At 26.8% G+C, this 25,443-nt stretch overlaps 2 protein-coding genes across 3 annotated transcripts; one reads left to right on the forward strand and one right to left on the reverse strand.

The window, feature by feature from the left end:
• Positions 1-5,870: 5,870 nt before the first annotated feature.
• LOC129614270 (insulin-like receptor) lies at positions 5,871-19,686 on the forward strand. Of its 2 annotated transcripts, none has more exons than XM_055528796.1 (15): positions 5,871-6,267; positions 10,012-11,285; positions 12,173-12,588; positions 12,835-12,961; positions 13,252-13,409; positions 13,469-13,772; positions 13,909-14,056; positions 14,294-14,692; positions 15,617-15,827; positions 15,888-15,999; positions 16,769-17,272; positions 17,440-18,332; positions 18,401-18,700; positions 18,778-19,018; positions 19,390-19,686. In XM_055528796.1, the coding sequence occupies exons 2-15, from the start codon at positions 10,481-10,483 to the stop codon at positions 19,497-19,499; spliced, it is 4,728 nt and encodes a 1,575-aa protein (XP_055384771.1). In that variant the 5' UTR covers positions 5,871-6,267; positions 10,012-10,480; the 3' UTR covers positions 19,500-19,686. The 2 variants fall into 2 exon arrangements, with proteins under 2 accessions (XP_055384771.1, XP_055384772.1); XM_055528797.1 differs by lacking the exon at positions 5,871-6,267 and adding an exon at positions 7,647-7,711.
• A 3,853-nt stretch (positions 19,687-23,539) lies between these two features.
• Positions 23,540-24,964, reverse strand: LOC129614385 (uncharacterized). Its single transcript, XM_055528959.1, has 3 exons — positions 24,721-24,964; positions 24,214-24,586; positions 23,540-23,740 (listed from the first exon to the last, which is right to left on the reverse strand). Exons 1-3 carry the CDS (start codon positions 24,898-24,900, stop codon positions 23,646-23,648), a joined length of 648 nt encoding a protein of 215 aa, XP_055384934.1. The 5' UTR covers positions 24,901-24,964; the 3' UTR covers positions 23,540-23,645.
• Positions 24,965-25,443: the final 479 nt, after the last annotated feature.

Raw genomic sequence — 25,443 nt, forward strand, 5'->3', positions numbered from 1 at the left:
TGACCATTTAAATACTTTTTAAATTTTCGTCTTTTGTTTAAATTAATTGTTGATACATAAGTATATTTCACATACATCGATTATTTAGAAATTTTTGTCGTGTATTTACATATTATGAAATCTAAAGAATGCGCAGAGCAGAGTGTATTGAACGCGTAGGCTGGCATTGCAAATTTTTTTAATTCGACATTAACTTCTATTATTGGTCGCCATATACTAATACTGATGTCAATCGTTGTTTACATACACGGCTTTTATCAAAGTTAGATTAAATTTTAGATTTTGTCGTTTATGTAAACAGTCCCTTATATTTTTAATGAACAACACCTATGTTTACACAACGACTTTCGCACCAATGTTTGACATTCGCACCATTACCCTTGCCAACAAGCTTTGATGATATTAAACTTTGTCTGAATGAAGAGAACAAAAAATTAAGAGTAGCATATCTCTATCAACTAATTTTAAGCTAATTGTTTGATTAATTTTGAGTCATTTTATTTGAGACTACTTCAAATGACTTTAAGTCTTGCGGTCCCTAATTAAAACTTAGGTAACCGAAAAGTAGTTACGTAGACAGTTTATTTTTATTGGCTCTCATGCTAACCTAAGAATATAATACAGCTCCGAAAAAATTGGTCTGCTGTCATGAAATGAAATTTCATAAGACTCCTCTGAAGCTGCGTATGGCAAATGCTCACGAATTTTGCTACATATTACATTCTTCTTTCAGTGCTGCTGTTATACGATCACGCCAAATGTCACTTAATCTCCTTTTGGTTTGACCTATATGTGATTATTATCACATATAGCATGGAATCCTGTATTTCTATAGATGATATGAAAACAGCTGGTCTTTTGGATGCCCGAGTGTCTGGAGAGTTTTAGCAGAGCGACGTAACAATGTTTTATTTAGATATAATGCGTCTTTTTGTCCGACACATTCCTGCCAAAAAAAGACTAAGCTCTTTTCTTTTCTAGCTTAATTGTGTTTTCTTTATTTCGTGCTTGACTTTGTTCAATTCCTTCCTATTCATTCTCTAATACGCTAATTTGATTTACTTGTGTTAAACGCGAACTTCATCCTTGTCATAATGCGATTCAAAGCACCACAGAAATGATGGTTTGACGTACCTATCAAATTTGTCCCGGATGCTCACGAGGCAGAGCTTGTTATTTTTAAGATGCCTAACAGGTTGAGATTCATATTATTCAAATGAGTTAAAATTTAGTTCTGTTTTGTTAAGGTACCTTAAATTTTTTTGCCTTGGATTTAAATATCCCAGCTAACAAAGGTTTTTTTTATTCATACAAAATAACATAAAAATAGTTTTTGCTTGCTATAAATTTCTCTAGCATTGAATTCTTATACAACACTTTTCTTGTACAAGATTACTTGTTCTATAAGATTTGTAAGTGTTGTAAGGTTATAATGTTTTCTAATATAATAACTATTCTAATATAAAAGATGAACTAACGTCCGAATTTCTAAATGTGTTCTGAGAAAAAAAAGACGATACTAATGAATGTGGAGGAACACGAAATGCCTTACGCTTAAACTGCACAAGTTGATGAAAAATTGGTAATTTAGAAGCAACTGACATAACCGCTAAAGTACCACATGAAATTGGGATTTCACTCTGTTAACCAGTGATACAACAACCACCTAACAACCTAAAATTGTATCTTCAGCACCTGCATAAACATGATATTTACTTAAATTGCGCAAATGTTCCTTCTTTCTAAAAATAGAAGTTTTGTATGAAACTATCGAACTTAATAAAGTATTAAAATCACCATCAAAAATATCATCTTAAATTTTAGAGGTACTAGAATAACAAATGACAATGAAGTAAGACGAATGATAACATTTTATTTGGTTTAATTGCAAATGTTTCAACAATAGCATCCAGACCATTTGGATGACCTGCATGTACTTCAAATCGAAATAGCCCAGCGAAAGTAATATTTTGTTCCTGGGGAGAATCAGACAACAGATCCAAATATACTGTGGTGCAAGGACACTTTTTTGATAGACAATGGGTGCAAAGTAGGTAGAAGTTAATATGTCTAAAGTTGTACCATTATTGCATGGACAATTGAGGTTCTATCAACGGGCTTCCAGATGTAATGATGTATGACAACTCTAGAATTTTTAAGAGATTTAACTTTTTGTGAGAGCAGTAAAATAAAATTTCACTTATTTAAAACTCAAACACTTATTGCTTCTTGCCATTCAGCCACAAATGGACCTGCAGATAGAAATATTCAAGCCTTGAAGAAAAAATTATTAGCGATTTGAAATGAAAACATTTGCACTGCAAGAAGTAAGAGACATACTTTTCAAATATCGAATCACACCACTAAACAATTAAAAGATGCCGTCTGAACTCTACCTAAGACAAATAATATGTCATTCATATGAAATACTGAATCTGATTCAGATGATTGAAGTCCCCTAAAGTACATGAAGGAAAATAATCGTCCAAAGATTAGAGACATTCCTTTAAGACATGAAGGAATGAATAATGGTTATATTTTAAAAATGCGCATATTACTCGTATATAAATCAATCAATCTGAACGAACATTCAGCAGGAAAGTACAAATTATTTAAAGGGTTCTAAAACTATGTTTATAGGGATGGCATATTAGAGCACCAAACTTTGCAAGGTCTTTTTATGGGTGGTAAAAACTATTACTTCATGGGGAAGTGCTGCTTTACATAATGCAAACTTGGGTTGCCATTTCTATTTTCATTTTCGTTAAAAATTTATTTTTCTGATCGTGCTAAATTGCTGTCACTCAGCATGTTCTTGTCAAAAGCATTATAAATATCCAATAAAATGGCATATTTAAAATCAAGGAACCGAGTCGAATATTCATTTAAAATAGTAACTATTTTGATGTTTTGGATTTTTGACATCGAGCATTTATAAACAGGCGTTAGAATATGGCACCCAAATGTCTCAGATATTCCGCAATGTCTTCTGATATAGTCGGCATATTTTCAAACTGGCATTCCCGGAGTATGGAAACATATGTGAACTACAGTCTGTTAGGCGTCCTTTTAGTTCGCATAAATGAAAAATAAAGAAATTCCATTGAATTAAGCCTGTTCCTTACGTTATTTTAATTTTGCTACCCAAAATGTCGGTGAACTGATGTGTCTTTTTCTTCTAATTTTAAATCACACAAAAATGTAAAATATTTTTACTTAAAATCGCAAATTGACGTCTTTATTTTCCGGGGATTTCATGCAGTTGCAACATTTTTCTTTCTTTCTATATTCTGCAAAATAACACCTTTAATTTCTTAAAAATAATATTGATAGGAATAAAGCTGTGGCATTTGGAAAAAAAACATGTTAGCCAATTGAGGTGAAACTGATAATGTCAACTGCCGGTACTCGTATAACAATATTGCATCTGATGGTCACCAACCGGCAGTCAACAATTTATGCTAAAAAACTTTTGTTTGCAACCGATTGGAAACTACTTTGGCAACAAATTATTTTTGATTTAAATGCCAAAGAATTTTAACAATATGACAGTCAGTTGACATTGTTAATTATGTAACATTTATTTTTTGCATTATCGGTTACAATCACAATACTTTTTTTAAGATATTTTTGTTATGTCAACGTTACAATACAAATGTAGACATCTGCTGACACCATTAAAAATTACATTGTTTTTGTTAACTGCAATTTTCGATAAAGATGCAAAAGAATTCAACGCGCATTTTGCTTTATTGATTACACATTTTGAAATAAGAAAAAAAATTTATAAGGGGAGTTTTTAAATTTTCATACTTAAAATTTATAAAATGTAAGGTTTCATAAAGTTATGTAAGATTATCAAACTTAAATCATCAAAACAAAAGGAACAAAACGATCAAAAACCTTAGACTGTCAAAATAGTTCTTTGGAAGAAAAATGAAATAACAAACATATGTTCATTATCACCCTCATTCTATTCACTTGGGTTGTTATTGAAAAATTTTTTAAAATTAATTTCAATATTTAAAATTCTATACTGGAAACCAAAATACTTTTCAATAATACCAAAATACTTTTTAATATTCAATAATATCAAGCAACGCAAATAACAAACTTGAAGTGTACGTATGTCTTCTGAAACTTTATCAGAAGAAATCACTCGAAATCTTAAAGGCATTAGATTTCTTCGCGAGATCGTATTAAATTTTAACTTAATTATGTAAGGAAGAAATAATAACCCTTTCCTCGTGAGCGTGATCATTTTCAATTTTTTGACAAGTCTTATTAGTATTAATTTTAACACAAACTTTGACGTTGTCAAAAAATAACTCTGTTATATTTTACTCAAGTTATTTTATAAAAATATAGCTAATATAATAATTATTAAGTTTTAAAATAACTTAAGTAAAATACAAATTATTAAATTCATTATAATATATTTTTAATTTTTTCTCGGAAGGAACCTATAGTATTTTTTTAATAAGATAACTAATGGAATTTGAATATAGAATATTAGTTATCTTATTTGAATATCTCATTTATCCTGACTTACTTTAACACTTACTTACTAAAAACCTGACTTACTTTAACAAATCTAATATTTTTGATCAGAAATATGCTTTTATATGTATGTAAATGCATTTTTATTAAATTTTGATTTATCGCGCTTTTATTTACTTTAACTCTGTACTTAATATGTATGTAAGAATTATTTTAAAAAAAAATAATTTTGATACCCTTACTCTATATAAAATCGTATTGCTACAAAATACATATGTACATAGTTGATGGATATTTTGTATAATCGAAACGTAAAATCTTTTAGTTTACCAACTCAAAACAAAATACACACATATATAAATATTTATATGCACGTACATCTACACACAAAACAAAAATTAGATTTACAAAATGTCTACTTCTTAATGTCTATTTTGTGTAGCAAACAATAATTTTTCAGGTATCAAAAAACAGAAGTACTACATTTCGATTAATAGATAATAGAATGGTGAATATTGCTGATACATTATAACGTACAAGTTTGTTTAGAGTTCGCAGTATTTAATATTTTTTAATTTTTAAATAATGTTAAAGGCTTCATTTTACAAATATTGTTATTTCCAGAATAAAAATAAATAGTGCAATTATATTTTGATATATTCAAAAATTCTAAAATAATCACCTACATTAATTACAATAACAGATTTTTTTTTTTAAATAATATAAGTTAAAGATATACCAACGAAATTATAAATCTTTGATTTTTAAGAAAATTAAAAGCGGATAAAAATACATAATTTTTTTTTATAAAAAGCTGTATTTATTCCATCTTGGTAATCAATTCGGAATCAAAATTTTATATGATAACTGATACTACAAAACTGCAGAATGTGATCGTATGCCCGGGTTTTACTAACACAAACTTCGATCATTATATTGTTTATGTAAAATTATAAGTAATATTCAGAGTTTTGCTAAGGTTTACACTAAGGTTAAACTTTGGTGTAATATAAGTATCCATAATCTAATTTTTATCACTTCAATCTTACTAACATTGCAATATAAGAAATCGAACTTGTAGACCTATAATGTTATCAATATACCTTGCATTTTGTCATGAACACCATTTCAATCCTGTTTGTCAAAGCATCAAAGAGAATGTGAAGTTTTTGATCATTGCGAACACTACATTTATTATATTTACGCACACCAGGTTTTAATTTTTACAATGAAACCAATTTTAGTATCATAGTAACATTTAATAATATTAGTTGTTTATGTTGATTAGGAACGTTGATTTAATTATTGAGGTCAATGTACTTCTTTTGTTTTTATTTTTTGGTTCTAGAAAAAAAAACACTAAATAATTGAAGTATAAAAGCATGATTTTTTTATGAGAAAGTAAAAACAAAAAACAATATAATTCAAATATGTGGATATAAATTAAAATAAATTGTTTGTAAACATAATTTTATTGGTTCGTCATACTTAGAAGTAAAAAATTTTTCAATTCCCTTAAGAAGAAATGTTCGAATCTAATATATACAATTAAAATAGTGTGGTTACTTCAATACATTTGTATTCTTCTAATAACAATACCTATAAAAAAAAGTTGTAAAATAAAAATGTGAAACATCATTCGAGAACAACATGATTTATTAAAAGTGTTTACATACCTTTTAAATATGTTTTAATTTTAATAAAGCATCTGCATTTGATGTAGGGTTAAGGAACGAATAAAACTGTTTTTCATTTTTTCACTATGTGGTAAATATTTTTTATAATTGCATAAATACGTATTCAATAAATAAAACTTTATTTAGAATTTAAGATATACTTAAAAAAAATTATAAAATCTTCAGTGTAAAACATGTAAAACCATTTAAAGAAAAAATTAAATATAAAATTGATATTTGTGTAGACTAAATATCTTCAAAATGGATGTTACATTGAGTTATCAATCAACTGATGCACGTATCTTAAAAAATTTCTTGGCTTGCTTTGAAAATATCTCAATTTAAAAAGTCAAAAGAGAAAAAAAAATAATTTTATAAAAATTTTTAATGGGAGTACAGAAAAAAAATATTTTTAAAAGTTTTAGATTATCATATTATATATATATATACATAGGAATAATATATGTACGTATGTACGTATTTCTTAAAAATTACTTAAATATTCGATCCATATTAAAATTATGCTTGATGTAAACATTTTTACACGTTAAGTTTTCTCAATGACTATCAAGTTTATGACAAGATTAAATGAATTTCAAGCATTTGTTTTTTTTTTATACGTATGTGTCTATATAAATATAGATACGCATATATATGTATATCATGTACATGTAATGTGTTATATTTATTTATACCTAAATCATAATATGCTTTCTAATAATATACTTATGCGATAGAGTTATACTCATAATATATATGGCATACATAACAAAACTAAGTATTATTGTAAAAAATAATATATGTATGTATGTAGGTACATATGTATATAATATTGAATAAACATTGCTATGCCCAAATAAACAAGTTTTAATTCTTAGTCAGTCATTGATATTTATGTAAAAGGTTTATAGGTATATAACTTTAATATTAAGTTATTATATGAGTAATTTATATTATTTACTATAATTACTTTTAGAATAAATAATAAAACTATTGCATTTTTCAATGACTGTGAAGGGTTTTTTTAAAAAAAATACTGAAATTGTAGAGTAGAGCCATGAAGAAAATAATATGTATGTATGTAAGTACATGGCTGATGAACGCACGTATGTATGTAATTTATGTAAACATAATAATAATCTAATTTTATATACATATGTATGTAGGTAGTTATTATTTTAATATTGTTTTCGTAAGGATTTTTAAAAAATATTAATCACAAAAAGAATGCTTTAATTTTAATTTTTTATGACCCTAGATCTCGACTATCTGATTTAAGATTCTCATTAATCTTTTCTGACAGTTTAAACGTGTCTCCATTCTTTCTGTCAACAACAACTATGTATATTCATTCCTCAGCTTTGATAATTTACTGTAAATATTTAACTGTTTCTTTTTTTTGCTTTTTTTTTTATCTTTTTGATGTTTTGTAATAATTAGGCGTAAATTTTTTAGATTTACACTTACAATTTTATTTTCAAAATAAAAGTTTGTTCTAATTGACAGATATTTATTCTAAGACTGAAAAATTGTAGGTATGTGCTATTTCATTAACCTTATAAGATATGGTTCATAAATATTTGCGTAAAATATTAAGTTTTTTTTTACATTTTTTTATTGCAATTCAAAACAAAATAAAATTAAAAAAGTTTTCATGAGAAATTATAAAATTATAGTGCGATAGTGATATGTTACGTATTTGTCAATAACAATTAATATGTAGAAATATTTCGGTATAAGATTTTATTTTATCTAGTTCAAAAAAAAATTAGGTAAAAGTGCTTTACCTTTACCTAGCTACCTTATTTACTTGCGTATGCTTTATTTAAACTAAATGACACTATCTAACATTAAGTAGTATTTTTTAAGTCTAATTATTTTCTAATCATCTACCGAAATAAAATAAATAAATTTCAATAATATTTTTAAATATAAGTACAATTTTAAAATATAAATTAACCTAGATTTGTAAATAAGTACCCGCACTTGCCTAATTATTGAATTTTAGTTAGTAAATATTACATTGGCTCCATTTACTTGTCTACCCATGTATAATTTGAGTTAAGCAAAAAGTGGATCTGTTTGCTAACCACAGGCTTATTTTCTAAAAAGAAAATTAATTTTGTAGTTAGATAAGTATATGTATGTATATATTTATAAAACACGTGCGTATTACACGTAAGTTCCTATACTTATATATAATAAATGAAGTGAGCTAGTTTTAACAACATCCTTATCAATTACAATTTAGCACACAAATCGCACATGTGTCTAGGCAAAAAGAAACTTTAACTTTATTATTATATCGTAATAGAACTCCAAAAATTTCATTATTTTATATTCAATCTACTGGAAGAAAATTCGACTTTCAATAACGCAGAAACTTTAAGATTAATAGCATTAATGTAGGAATTGCATATTTTTTACAATCATTATATGTACATACATATGTAAATATTTATGTACACATGAAAATTAAAAAAAAATTAAACTTTAACTTTTAAAATAATCGCTAAAGTACAAGGCATGCTAGATAAGTTTATGTTACAATTACTCGAAGATATTAAAATTATTAAATTTTGACTACGTGCTTAAAAATGAAATTATTAGAGTAATTTTTACTTAATCATTTTATGAACTTTAAAAGTTTTTAAAAGGATTTTCGAATTTTGGTAGCCTCCGAACCTACTAACAAGGTATCTACTGATTAATTGTTTCAACAGTTTTCAGATGAATAATAATTTAAAATCTAAAAACATTAATATGCGCATGCCATAACATACTTATGTTCGCCCAAAACTGAATAAAAGATCTTCTAATCAGTTTTAAATATTTAAAAAATAATTTTGATGCAAAACAATGTCTTTCTACATCTTACAACATACTTACATATGGTATGTAATCCTACGTACATAAATACTATTTTATTCAGTTCTTTCCGAAATCACAATAGGAACTATAAATATCACAAATTTTTCTGTGACTAAATATTTGTTTGTAAAGTAGACCTTCCCCTAAAACAAATGAAAATAATTTTTTAAAAAATAAGCGTCTATCTAAAGTACTTCATTATTATGTACCAAACATAGGTAAATTATGGGGTGAAAAAATTATTGTATATACACATTGGAAAAAAGAACAAATTCTTTTTCGAATTCAAGTGTTAATTTATGCAGTTTAATTAAAAAAGAGAGAGGTGTAAGGAAAAATTTTCTTCTAGAAAAATAGGTTTCTCGCAAAGATTGCTATATATGTACCCAATTGTAGCTTTCTATCACAAAGGATGTAAAAGTTTTATAAACAGACAGATCCTGAATTTTGTTAGAAATAAGCCAGAAATTTAAATTTATTGCGCGAAACTTTTAAAGTTTAAAACTAAGCAAAAAATCATCAAAATTAACATGTAAATTTGCAAAATAAACATGTAAAATTTTCCGTGCTTTAATTTTTATAACAGAATAGTATAACTTGACCATCAAAAACAAAATATTTGTTAATAGTACTGGTCCGATTTCTACAGCTATTCCGACTAGTCCGACTGATAATATTTTGTCATAAAAAAAAAAATTTGTGTTCTTTGGCTCAATTTGATTTTGTGTGAATAAACCAATGCATTTGTTTAATACAAAGTTTGACGCTATAATAAATAATTTTTCATCCAAATTTAAAATTTTATCTCTTTACTAAGCCTAATAATGCACATTTATTAAAAATGCATTTTACATTGCTCACTTTGAAGATAATTCACTAAGTCTACACTATCAATAATTATAATTATTAAATTAAAAACATATCAACTAAAATAATCTATATACTTTTTTTTTTTCGTTACCAGAGAATACCTGTACGAAGATTTTTTAAGTAAAAACAGTAATCGCAGTAAAATTTTTGTGATGAGATGCCATGGTTATCATATAAATCGGTCACAGTTCCCACATAGAATAGTGAATACTAAAATAATTAACAAAGTTCAAAATTAAGAAATTTAAAAATATATATTTTTTTTTTAAATTAGAAAAATTAGGAGAAAGTCAACAATAATTTTAATTTAAGATTTTTTTTTATTAGAAAAATTTAAATCAATATTAAGTATAATTATATTATTTTTTTTTATATTAGAAAAAAGTAAATTAATAATGCAAGCATCTACTTTTGTTGTTGGCAAAGTACTTGATGGTTTTTTTTTCTTTTGAAAAATGTACAATAAAAGTGTAGTAAAGTTACTAATATAATTTAGAATATAAGAGTAAGGTATTTTACTGTCTTCTGTACCAAATTAATATAATCCAAAATTAAGCTACAAAATGCAAGGGGCAAATTGTAATACTGTTAATTTAAGGACCGGCATTATTAATAAGTGTAATTCAAACGTGCTTTCATCACAGTTAATTGAAAAAAATATATTAGAAGAAAAACATGAAGTTATAACATTTAATAATAATAGTAATAATAATGAAAATACCGAAAAAAGTGTACAAGAGACGCAATATTTAAATAATTCGGATGAAAATATATTTGTAAAGCAAAAAAATTACAAAAAATGTCGGATATATAATAATACAAATGCAAGTTTTCCTATTCATAATAATAATAATAACAAAAATAATAATAATAATAATAATAATAGTAGTAATAATGATAGTTATAATAATGATAACAATGATAATTCACTAGCATCAACGGCTACTACTCCAAATAGTACAATATTTTTTTGCATTAATGATTTTTTTGGTTGTAGTTGTTTAAGAATTAGATCGAAATTTAAAACAAGAACTAAAAGGCAACAATTAAAACAATTTAATAAACAGTCGCTTAATTTAAACTTTAATATTACAAATTTTAATTTTAAAATTAAAAATTTATTTTTATGGACGCTAAAATGTCAATTTTTAACAAATATTTTGAGAGTGTTTTTTGCGTTATACTTAGCGAATTCATTATTCTTAGTGTGCGACAGTAGCAGTGTGAAAAATAATTTTCTTCAAAAAAAGCCTTCTGATATTTTTATAAATAATTATTACAATTTAACGGATAAATATCATACAAATTCTGTATATAAGCGAGATATATCTTATAACAGAGCCGTATTACATAATTCTAAAGGACAGGGTGAGTATTCACATAAACATTAAAGATTTGTTATGTTTTCATTTAAATATGTCTTGGAAAAAAAATGCTTTGAAATGATATTTCTTTTATAAATTTTTGTTTTACTGTTGTAAAATCTAAATTGAACTCGTTATTTACATACGAGTACATTATATAATTTTAAAGAAAATAAGTCTAATTGCAATATGTATACACAAATGTTCTAACCGTCCAGCTAGTTTTGCAAGATATTCTCGTGAAATAACAAATTCTGGGGTTTTGTTTGTTGGCTTTCATAATGATTGTCAGTTAGTTAAAATGATTCTAGAATATTAAGAAGTATAAAACCGACCTCGTATTTGACAGTACAAAGCCGCTCACAGTAAAAAGCCGTTCTTTAAAAATTCAGTACAGAATTACTTCTGAAAATAGTCACTATAGAAAATATTTTTATTTTTACAATTTACGAATAAAAGTATGTAAATTAAAATAATATTTAATTTTAATAAAACTCCAAATCGAAGTTATAGTAATTTTTAGATACTAAATTTTAAACCGTTTAGTTTTCATTTATTTTAAAATAGAATTCTCAAAAATTTTATTTGTGGAAACAGACACAAAAAGAAAGCCTTGATTAGTATGATTTGATCATTGGTTCCGTTATTTTGAATTTCTATTAAAGAATTTTGTTATTAAGCTAATGCTTTTGATTAAATTTTAATTATTTGATATGTGAAGAAATTTAAAATTTTTTGTTTGGTCACATTAAAACTCGTGCTACATAGAGCTACTCAATGCTTTTGAAGGCCAGATGTTTATTTGAAAAGTATAACAATTAAAACTAAAAAATGTAGCATAAATTTTTCAATTTTGTTAAATTAGTAAATTTTCTTTTTTATTTTTTGTAGTCATATGTTCATCAATTGACGTTCGAAATGATTATGAGGAAATAACCAAGCATAAAAATTGTTCAATTATTGAAGGATTTTTGACTATAACAAATTTGGAGCTAAAAGACGATGTTGAGAAATACGCTTTTCCTAAACTAACAGAAATTACAGATTTCCTAATGGTGTATAGATTTAAGGGATTAAAATCATTAAGTAGTATATTTCCAAATTTAACAGTTATACGAGGGACGATACTTTTTGAACAATTTGCATTGATTATTTTTGAGAACATTAATCTTGTTGACATTGGGCTTTATTCTTTATCGAGGATAAAACGTGGTGCTGTACGTATAGCGAATAATGCTGATTTATGTTTTGTTGACACTATTAATTGGACTAATATTGTTGCTAACAATGAAAATAATTTTATATGGGTAAGTTTAGTATTCCAAATAAATTCATAATTTTAAAGCTACGAAATTTTTCCTATAAAATCTCCTTTTACATTTTAACATAAAAGTTTTAAAATTTTGTATTACGATATATTCATTGCTGGTTATTTATGTGAGACTTACGTTATACTTTATTGATTTTGTAAATCAAATTATAAAAGTTGAATCATATATACTTGAGTCAAAAACTATCAAAACTTTAAATATTTTTAATCATTTCAATAATAGGAAAATAAAGATAAAAGAGATTGTCCTAAATGTCCAAGGGGTCCGAATGCCACGGAAGGAATATTTGAGAAGGAGCCTGCTGATTGCAGTAATACAGGATGTTGGAATCATTTCTACTGTGAAAGAAGTAATTTATATTAGATATTAGTACTAATTTATAGTAGATATTAGTACTATAATAATTATTAAAATTTTAGTTAAATACAATATTAAGTATTTGATATAGTAAAATGTAAAGTTAAATTATTTTAGAAATCATATTAAAATGATATTTGAAAGAGTTAATAGTTTGGTTAGATTTATTTAATTATTAAGGAGAAATTAATCAATCGTTTTAATTCTATTAGTATTATTTGATTTTTATATTTTTTCGAGGATTAAAATTATAAAAGGTATTTTTTTATTTAAAAAATATAGTTTGCCCATCAGCTTGTCCTAATAATTGCCTAAATGAAAAAGTTTGTTGCAATTCAGAATGTATGGGATGTAGGGAGACCCCGAATCAATGTATAAGTTGTCGAGATTTTGTAGAAGATCACAAATGTACCAAAAGTTGCAAACCTAAATTCCTAAAGGTAGAGTAAATTTGAGCTTGAAAGAATAGTTATTATTAACTTTTTTTTTATTTTCTTAGTACTCAGATCGAAGTTGTATTACTACTGAAGCATGTTACACAAAACAAAAATACCAAAATGAGCAAGTTCAAATGGCTGCAGTTTCCGAAGAAGCTTGCGTAATTGACTGTCCACACGGTTATAAAAAACTCAGTGTAAAAACAGAGACAGTTCCAGTTGGGCGCTACTGTGAGAAATGTAAAAAGGGAGATTGTGAGGAGCAATGCGAGGGTGGACCCGTAGACAGTCTTGCAGATGCAAAAAAATTTCGCGGCTGTTCTAATGTTACAACAGATTTAATCATTAATTTACGGCAAGGTGGAAGTAAGTAAAGATTTTAAATAGTCGATGAAAAAAAATTATATGTGTAAATTTAAATAGAATGTATATACATTCAGTTATATCAAAAAAAAACTGAATTAAGGTTATTTGATAAATAATATTTATTTTACTGTTTTAGAACATCTTATGGAAGAGTTAGAAGATTCATTTGAGAGTATTCGAATTATTCATACAACTTTGCAAGTGGTGCGTTCATTTGCCTTACCTTCTTTAGGATTTTTCAAAAATTTACGAGAAATTTCTGGAGTTGGTGTTTTGCCAGACAGGTACCGACCTCTCGAAAGTTTTTTTCTTTATTTAAAATTTCAAGAAATTTAACATGGCAAGAAGCTTGTAAAAAGAAAAATAAGTAGCTAATACAAACAAAAAATTCTTATTTTATTTCTTATATAAATCTTTAAGTTTTTAGACAAAAGATAGCAATCTTTGCCAATAAAAGTACATACATATTTACTAGCACATTATTTAATAATACAATTTACACAAAAATAATTTCTTTTTAGTTATTCATTCTATGTGTTGGAAAATAGTAATCTTCAAGACATTTGGGGTGAAAATCAAACTGTTGAAATAAAAGGAGGAAGAATATTTTTTCATTTTAATGAAAAGCTGTGTTACTATAAAATTGAAGCTTTGAGGAAACACATGTATTATAACGAACCTTTTCAAGCAACAGAAGTCTCTAATACAACCAACGGAAATCGTGGGTCATGCAATATGACAGTTTTATCGACGCAAGTTGATAAAGTTGATGTTAAAGGAGCTGTAATACATGTTTTGAATCCTATAAAATATTCTGACCCCAGATCGCTAATATCTTATCAGTATTATTTAATTGAAGCACCGGATGTATCAAAAAATATTTCTAAATATGATTATCGGAGTTCATGTGGAAATGACGCGTAAGCTTAATTTATTTTTGTTTTTTTTTCATTCAAAGTTTTGTAAAAGGTTAAAATAAAAGAGTTAGATTTTTTCCTGTAAATGAACAGAATTTTAAACAAAAGTGAAACAACTATTAGGAAAATTAAGATTTTCAGGAAATTCTATGTATGTATATACACACACATAAAAATTATTTTGTTCAAAAGATTTATCTAAAAGTGTCTCCAAGTTTAGCGATATTAACTTTACATTAAATATTACTTTATGATAAAGCTTATAATTTAATAAGCTAAAAAGTTTTGATATAAGTAATTTAAGAAATTTTTATAATATCGAATTCATAAATTTTTAGCTATCCCAACGAAACCAATAAAATTGCATCGCAACAAACTTTTTAATACAAAAAATTTTATTTCGAATATTAGGCTCTATGTTTTTAACATACATTGCAAAACTTAAAAAAAAAATAATCACATATATGTATGATCAAAGTAGTTTTTTACATTTTACAACCAACATAACAAAATTATATAATTTGTTGTTTTTAAAGAGACTGAGCTTAATCTGTTAAAAGCGTAAGCTGCTTTAACTTTAAATATTGATTCATGAATAAGTTTTGAAGACGTTTAGTTTGATTATGTAGATATAATTGTAAACAATGTTGTGTTTATTTAGTAAGAGTATTTTATTCTTATAAGTTATATTCAAAAATCATGTGATAGTAAATAGGGTATATGTATATCAAAAATCAAAATTTGTTCATTACAATTTCCTCCTGTTTTTTTTGCAAAAACTCCATAAAATAAAATACGTCTGAACTTCTTAACAAATAGAGCTATTTTACAAAATTTGTTAGTGCAATTTTGCATATTTCATTTATATTAAATTTTTATTATAAAATACTGATAATAAATTCTTTTTGTTTTTATTTTTATAAACAGATGGACAATCTATGATCGCACGAAAGAACCTTTTGATACGTTTCTCTTTAACCCCTTAAAGCCTTATACTCGATATGCTTACTATGTTAGAACAGAAACTATTGCGGATCAACCAAACGGTGAAAGTAAGATCGATTATTTTATGTCAGCTCCTGGACAACCGGATCAAGTTCGAAATTTACGTGTTATTAATACTACAATTAATTCACTTGTAAAGATAAAAATTAATATTGGGCAATAAAAAAAATTGCTAAGAATTTCATTTTTTTAGGAAATTGAATGGCTCGCACCTAACAAACCAAATGGAATATTAGTCTTGTACGAAATTAAATTAAAACTATTAGTAGATCATCCATTAAGAAGTGAAGAACGTTGCAATCACAGTGAGTAAAGTATTTTCAGTTTTTATTAAATACAAAAATGTCTTGATATTTTTCGATATAGTTTTAAAAATACGTTTTATTAAATAATTTAATAAAATGGTTACGTAAATATATGTGACATACCTTGTAAATAATCCAAATAAATCCAACTTTGAAGATACCAAAGCTACTTGTTCACGCATTTAATTTTTTCTATTTAATTTAATCCGCCAGCTATAATTATTTTAGTTATAAATTTTGTAATTTGTTTTATACTCTCTGGTTTTTGTTTTCTCCAAATATTAATGATGTTCTCTATATATTAAAGCTAAAAACAATGCTGGGTTGGTTGTAAAATATTAAAATAAAAAGAGAACTAAACCTAAGCTGTTAAAATGAAAAGAGAACAATTTGAAAAATTCTCGGGCAAAAAATCTATTTCAAATAAATTTAAAAAAAAAATGGCGCAATTGTAAAACTTGCTAAAAGTAAACCGCTATAATGTGGTGGTTTTGCTGATTTTATCTTAAGGACATTTAACTCTCTAAAAATAATAACAAAAAACATTTTGACTACTAAACATATAAAGGATAAAAATCTTCAATGTATTTTCAAAATATTAGTTTTTTTATCTACCGTGGTTTTTTGAAGGTATTCTAACAGTTTTGCAAACCAAAAGGCACAATAAAATATATGTTTTATTAACATGCAAAAACAATGTTTGTATTTAAACTATTAAAATTTAATATTTTTAAAGAAAACATGAAAATTTTTCACTTATTGTTTATAGCCGATATTAATGAGGTATATTATGACACTGTCCAGCCGTCGAGAAATAATATTGAAGATAGTTGTAGTCATTGCACTTGTGACATTCAACAAGAGTCACAAAAATCAAGCAAAAAGGGACCTGAATTTGTAGAGGATGATATTCATTTTGAAAATGCTCTTCAAAATTTTATATTTGTGAAGAAAGTTAATGAGACTCCTGTACATTCTAATGCTATTATTAATCGAAACAGAAGGGCAATCGCTGAAGAAGAATTTCCTAAAAAAATTTTTACTGATAAAAAATATGATTCGACTGGAAAACAAAATTTATGGCATAATAACACAACTGGAACATTTTACGTACAATTTTACAAGGAGGTGGCAGCAAATGTAACAAAATTCACTGTAAATAATTTGAGACATTTTGGAGTGTACAAAATTGAAATAATTGCTTGCCGAGAAGGCAAAATAGAACACAATTGTAGTGATCCTAACTCAAGGGAAGCAAAAACCGATTTCAAAAGTAATTTAATATTTAAATTATATTTAGTATTTACCAACAATGTTGTTGTAAAACATTACCGTATTAATCAAATCTTAATTTGCTATAAATTTTAGTTAAACTATTATGCACAAACAATTAAAATTATTTCTTTTTACTAAAAACTTAATTTGATTTTCTTTTTGCAGAAGACAGTGATTTTGTAAGAGATTTGCAAGTCGAATCAGAAAGAAGTAACAATACTGGCGTTACAGTTTTGAGAATATCTTGGTTACCCCCAGAAGACGCAAATGGACTCGTTCTTTATTATACAGTGCATTCCAGGAAAGTAGATTTTGAAAATGAAGAACCAATATCACGATGTGTTTACATGGAAAATCTTATAGTTAACAATATTTCAAACCGTTTGACATATAAAGATAAGTTTTCGGCAGGTCGTTATGAAATAAAAGTAAAAGCTAATACTCGAATACCTCGGCATCTTAGAAAATTTTCAGAACCCGTTTATATAACAGTTTACCCTGGTAGTTTACAGGTGATAGAAATAGTTGGAATCGTTATAGGAATATTGATATCTTTGGGAATTTTCGGTCTTATATTATTGTACGTGAAGCGAAAATATTACGCGCAACAACCTGATTTAAAATTAATTACATCAGTCAACCCTGAATATGTGAGCATGCAGTATACTCCAGACGAATGGGAACTACAACGAGAACAAATAATTCAGCTAAGAGAATTGGGACAAGGTTCTTTTGGTATGGTTTACGAAGGTGTTATTAAAAATTATAATCAATTACAAGACAATACGCCTTGCGCTATCAAAACTGTAAACGAGAGTGCTACTGATGGTGAACGAATAAAGTTTTTAGAAGAAGCGCACAGAATGAAACAACTAAGTACACATCATGTGGTTAGATTACTAGGAGTTGTTTCCCGTGGTCAGCCAACTCTGGTTGTTATGGAATTGATGAGCAATGGAGATTTAAAAGCATTTTTGAGGAGACATCGTCCAGATCCTGAAAATTTCAGAGAAGGGCAACCTTTACCCCAACCTCCAACATTAAGAAAAACACTTCAGGTGAGATTACTGTTTTATATGTGTTGCAAAATAGTATAAAGTTCTCCTAATAAAAATTTCAAATTTAGATGGCAATCGAAATTGCGGATGGAATGTCATATTTATCAGCAAAAAAGTTTGTTCATCGCGATTTAGCCGCAAGAAATTGCATGGTCGCTCAAGATTTAACCGTAAAAATTGGAGATTTTGGAATGACACGAGATATATATGAAACAGACTATTATAGAAAAGGAACTAAAGGACTTTTGCCAGTGAGATGGATGGCCCCTGAGAGTTTAAAAGACGGTGTTTTTACAAGTGCCAGCGATGTATTTAGTTATGGTATCGTTTTATGGGAAATGGCAACATTAGCTTCACAACCATATCAAGTTAGTTATATTATGATTAAAACTTGAGTAATGTATTATTTATATCAGAATAATATACACAAATATTTTTCCCAAAGGGCTTATCGAATGATCAAGTATTACGGTATGTAATTGATGGAGGTGTTATGGAAAGACCCGAAAACTGCCCAGATATACTATATAATTTAATGGTTAAATGTTGGCAACATAGGCCATCATTAAGACCCACTTTTTTTGAAATTATTGAAATACTTTTGGAAGATGCGGATCGGCATTTTGCGGATGTATCATTTTATCATTCGCCTGAAGGAAAAGAAATTAGAGAACAAATGCATTCAGGTACAGAAAAACTTTTGAAAAAATTTATTTTTCTTTTTGTAATTCTTGTTAAAGTAATTTCAAATGGGCTCCTTTTTTTTTGAAATGTAGTTTTCATATATTATATTCAAATTTAATATAAACTTGATATTGATATATGAATTTTTTTATAACTAACGAAATTACTTTAACCTGGACTATATAATATTCTACTATTCTATAATATAACTAATATTATAAAATTGTTTATTGCTGCTTCATTAAACAAAAAGTATGCTTATTACAAAAGTACAAAATGTTATTAACATTAGATCTGTCTAGAAATTTGTAATCTTTCGTAAAAAGTAATTCGTAATACTGTTATTATACGTTGTTTTCTTTTTTATTTTCAGTTGCAGATTTAGACGATGTAACAACACCTCTTAGATTAGGATTTAATACGTCTATGGAACAACCAGACAGCATTATCGATGATAATGAGTCACACTCCCCATTTAGATGAAACATTTTTAGTTAATTCAGCATAATTTAAAAACCAATGGACAAAATTTAGGCTATAATAAACACATTCATTGTATATATACCATTAAATAAATAGTCAAAAGTAAATATATTTTACTTGAATTTTATTAGAGAACTAATAAAATTTGAATGTTTTAAATTCGCATTTTGAATATTTGGCAAAAATAAAATTAAAGTTTTAAAGTTTTCATTTAAATTATGGTCAATTAAAAACTATTCAAACGGTATTTAGAAAATTTTTTTTGAAAATCGTATTTTAAATTATTAAAAAAGGATTTATTGAACGCTTATTTGAACAAGATAATATTTAATTCTACTTTTAAGACGAAATTGCCTCTTTGGAATTTGTATTATAATTATATTAAAGAACTGATCTTTTCAAATAAAAACTTGAGATTAAAACTGTTTAAATAGGGTATTATTTGATATATGTATTTACATAACATAAAGTAAACTAATACATAAAAGTGTACATAAAGAAAAATATGCATTTATGCAGTTTGCTTATGGCATATACACGTTTACAATATAACTCTTAGCTTATAATATAACAGTTTTCTAATTCGTTAAATATTGGTATCTGATCTTGATTTTTTTCATATTATTTTAGGAATTTCTTGCATCGAAGTTTTAGAAAATTCACTTGCCTCTTTGTGATTCAATATACGTAATATGTTTATGTTAAAAGGATAAAATGGTTTGTTAAATTAAGTACTTTGGAATCGCCAGATGTCGAACTATTGGTTTTCTTTCAAAAATACAATTTGTTTTTGTCAACTTAAACATAAAAATTTTGTTTTTATGTCTTCTCCAGAAGACCAATTGTAAGATAATCCGGAATTATTTGAGGAAACTTTTTGTACATCTTATATCCGATCCAAATATTGCGGGTTTTACAGATTTCAAAAAGATCTGGGAAGAACTTGACTTGGAAAAAACTTGGAATACACCTTTTGAATCTTACTAACAATACCAAGTCTTTCTTTATAAGCAAGCCTTCGTGTATTAGAAAAAAATTTAAGATATTTTTTCGTTGCTATTAAATAAAAGAATTTTGCTTAAGTAAGGGTTATAGTCTATCCACATTTTGCTGCATTACTCGTTTTTGTAAAACTATACATAATTGTGTAGGCACATACATACATACATACATAAATACATAATAAGATATCAAGAATGTTCGTTTCCTTATACTTAAATGAATTCTTTAATTCTAAAGTTTTACGACGCAAATGTGGTGCGCATTGCGCACATGTCTTACCAATTGTATGAAGTTTATTTCAAAATATATGTAGTTACTTACCTATTGTCCTATTTTAGCTATTTTCACTTTAAAAACCGTTCTTTTACCGTTCTTTGTTTTAATATTTGTGTTTTTCATTTTGAAATTACAAATTGAAATACTATTTTTACATTTAATTTAATTTGATAAACAAGAAAGTTCATTTTTTAAATACTTGATGCCAAAATTAAAATTATCTGTAGAACTTTTAAGAAAAATATTTGAAAAGTGTAGTAAAAATAATTAGAGATTTTGACTCATATTGTTCGATTATTTATGTACGTTACAAAAAGAAATTTAATTGAAAAAATTTGAAAATTTACAGTCATATGAAAAAAGCCAAAACAGAAACGTACTGTTTCCTTCAAAAAATTCACCACAAAACAATTCACCATTTTCAAATATTTTAGAAATAGAGAAAATTGTTGCATGCGTATTCAAGACGCAGACAGCATAAGTCTAATGAAAGTCGTATATGTGTTAACACTTTTTGACATCACACTTTGTTTGACGGCAAATAAAAGAAATTACTCTATTCTCCTTAGATTTACTGTCAGATTTTCAAAAGTAAATTGCCACAACTAGAGCCTGATCGTCTATCTCGTTATTTTACTCGAAAGCGAGAAAAAAGTGAATAACTACCATATATTTCTGTAATATAATTTTCGAGTGAAAAGAGCAATTCCGTATTGCGTATCTCGTTTTTTTTTTTCCAAAAATATATATACAAAATTTAATCACTTTGTTTTCGAAAGGGAGACGTTCAGCAGATAATTTTAGAAAAATCATTAATCTTATTGGAAAAATTAAATATCCATTAGAAAATACTGAAAATTTTGGTTTGAAAGTGAATAAAAATGAGTAAAAAAGCGAGATACACGATTAGGTTGTTAATTTTGCGAAAGTTTTAAAACAGCTGATATTTATTTTGTTTATAACTTTCGTAGCAAATTTTTAAATTTTGACGTACAGTCTGAGTTCTATCACATAATTTTAGTCTGATATACGTATATTATGTAGACAATTATGAAATCAGATTTTATCTTAAATTTTGTTATATTATGTTAATAATATCTTAAATTTTTTCGTATTTAACAATTTAATTTTACATTTTGATGGAAAAAAATCTGATCCCTAATATGTACCAATATAAATTTTGACACCGACTTGTCAGATAATAATGAGTAATTGGTAAACAAACGTGAACTAGAGGCGTTTGAAATGTGGACGTTTAGAAGAATGTTAAGAATCTCATGGATGGATCGCGTTACAAACGAAGCGGTTCTACAGAGAATGAATACAAAACGTGAACTATTCCTGAGTTTAAAACGTCGCAAAATGTCTTACTTTGGCCATGTAATTCGCGGAACAAAATATGAGCTTCTTCAACTAATAATGCAGGGGAAGATTGAAGGCAGAAGAGGAGTAGGGAGGAAGCAGTTGTCGTGGCTGCGAAACATCAAAAACTGGTCCGGAATCAACAACATCGGAGATCTGGTGCATGCGGCAGCAGATCGAAACATCTTCCGTGATCTGGTCGCATCGATTCAATAGCTATTGACTGTATAAATATGATCGCCAACATCTGGAAACGGATAGGCAGCAGAAGAAGAAGAAGGTAAACAAACAAAAGTGTAACAAAAATATTTGACTGAAAGTACAGAAAAAAACAAACATCTCTTTTGTCTCACTCATAGTTATGTTTTTCAAAAGTTTGTTTATGTTTTGCAGATACTTATGTACCAAATAAGTGTATGCGTATATAAAAATAAAATCGATCATAAAGATCGAATAGAATCTAAAGACGTAAATTCCTTTCAGACGATAATCGAAAATGAAAAAATCGAAAAGAATCGTTCGTTTTCATTTGCATGTACAAATGAAAACGACCGTAAATTAAAATAGAGAGGAATAAAGTTTATTATTGTTTACTTCAATATTATTTGTAATTTGATGAATGAGAGATTTTTAGGTGTTGAATTATCTAGTACAACTTTTGATAAAATAACAACCATAATTTAACAGAAATTTTAGCATGATAGTGCAATTGAAGTACAACTTGTACAGTATTCATTCTACTCTGTTATAAGCTTATATCAATCGGTCAATTTAGGTAGTGGCTAACTGTGGAAATAAGCAATTTCTGCAATTGACATATTATAATATTGTTAAACAATTTTATCTATGTATTTAAAAAAAATTTAAAAAAAAATTTAAATGATTGTCAATTACATTGACAATTACAATGCTTGCACTATGAAGTCTTGGAATTTATGACTAACATCAATTGCAAACCAGTGAATATATTCGAATTATTGGGAACTATATCTGGACTGTTTTTCAAAAGGTTTTACATACATGATGTTTGTATGACGTCGCACTGATGTATAAAAATTGTGCAATCATATAATTTTATGTAAGTTTAAATGGCCTAAACGACACCAAGTGCAAGACAACAAAACAAGTTTTATGAAGCCCATATATTAACCGATGAAAGCACGTTTCCGTTTCATACAATAATTTTATAATAATCAATCTTCGAGATCAACACATCACATCACAAGACGACCAACGAATATAAAAGCTGCATAATTATTTAAAAAGAAATAATAAATACTAAGGTGAACATAGTAGTTGTCGTCATGTAAACACAGTTTATAATTGAAAACAACAAAAAAATCTAAACAAAAAGTGCGTTTACACTGGTTCTATTTTTGAACTAAGAAAAACGCAAAACCTGCGATTTTTAATGCGATTTTATATAAAAATATTTCTGTACATTAAATAAACTCGTTTTGTAATATACATATCAGTTAGTATTTATGAACTATTTTTCTTATACTTTTATATTATTTCAACATCACTGCAACCTCTGAATGTTTCTTGAGGTCCGCATCCCAAACCTTGAGAACCGTCTTCGCATGTTCCCCAAGTATTAGCTGAAATAAAAAAGCTATTAGTTTTTGGCAAATATAAAAATATAAAACAATGTAAGATGTGAGCATAGGTTTGAATGAGGTATTGAATGCCTGTATGTTCTATACAGTTATTACACACTCCACAATTTCAAATTTAAATTGATTTAGATGAAAATATGAATAGGAAATTGCATTGCTGTAACGGAAAACTTACTGAATAGTGGTTACTGAAATCTCTGACGTATAAATATTTCGATACTCCCCCATTTAGTATCAAACATTATGTACATATATTGTTTACAATTTTAATATTTAATTATTTAAAATGCAAAACTGGAGGAAATCTAATTTGTTTTCTTATATAGCAACGCCATATTATAAAGTTTATATTATATTACAACTCCTTTGTTTTAAAAGAGTTCAAAATTTACTGTCTATGTGTTTACAAAGGTGATATAAATATATATATTTGTAAGTATGTGACTATTTCGTACCTGTAGTATATGTCCATCTGAAAACGCAATGTTTACATTTAAGACCAGCAGGAATTTTTAAAGTACTATTGTAATAAGTGTTAGGATTGTAGTTTGGTAATTGATATTTGGTTCCACCAGATTTTAGTTCCAAAAGATTTTTGGCAAAGCATTCGTCGCTTTCTTTAGCGTTGTCCATATTACATAAATCAAAAACGAAAAATCCCCGATGATTGGCGGTTAAAAGCACACTAAAGTCTATTTCACTTGTTTTGTATGTATTGACAATCACACCTTCACCATAGGTACCTCCATATTCATGTGCCCTTGGAACTGCATCTCCATAACTATTTCCGCAGAGGCCACATTTTCCACCATGAACTCCCCATTGAATCTTTAAAAACAAATTTTACCAATATAAATTATTTAAATATTTATGAAATTTTATGTTTTGTATATATACATTTAAGTTCATTCAAAACTACTATAATAACTTTCTAATTAAAAAATAAAAAAAAATGTACCAACCCCAAATCCACCACAGAATCCCTCGTTGTCATTGTAATCTGGTGGAGCAGATTCATTGTATCGCCATCTAGATCCTCTGGCAATAGGATCTATGAGCCGACCATGTCCTTCAACATTAGTTATGCTAAGTAGGATAAATCCAAAAACTATTAAGCACGAGTAAACATTGTAGCTGACCATTTTGAATAAATTATTGTGGAATTTACAATTGAAAATTACAAATAAAAGAATTTTTACCGTTTTTATATAGCAGTATTGTTTTAATAAAGGGGACAGACAAAATTGATCAGTTATCATAATTCATTTTGATAAGATAGTTGAACAAAGTATAGGGTTGTATATTTTGTTTTTACAAATACATTTTTATTTGATTGTAAACACATTATTGTTGCATGTATAAGCGATAAGTAATTAACGATAATATTTAACGGCTTGTTAATCAGTGCTGCTCTAAAACTCCAAATTTTTAAATTTATTTGAAAATATTAAGCAGAATTGAATTAACCAGCCGCTTTATAAATTCTAGATTCCAAATTTTCTTTTGTTAAAATTAGAAAGAAAAAGTTTAGCCGAACAAAATGGATTCATATTTAGTAATGCAATAGTAAATGATTAGAAAGAATATTGTACTGGTTTTCTGTCAAGCTGTCTAAAACGATGAAAAGTACCTTAAGAGTAAAATTTTTATAGCAGTTATAACATTTTTTCCATGAATATCTCACC

Source organism: Condylostylus longicornis, unplaced genomic scaffold (genome assembly GCF_029603195.1).
Source record: "Condylostylus longicornis isolate FDR11 unplaced genomic scaffold, ASM2960319v2 ptg000107l, whole genome shotgun sequence".
Lineage (NCBI taxonomy): Eukaryota > Metazoa > Arthropoda > Insecta > Diptera > Dolichopodidae > Condylostylus > Condylostylus longicornis.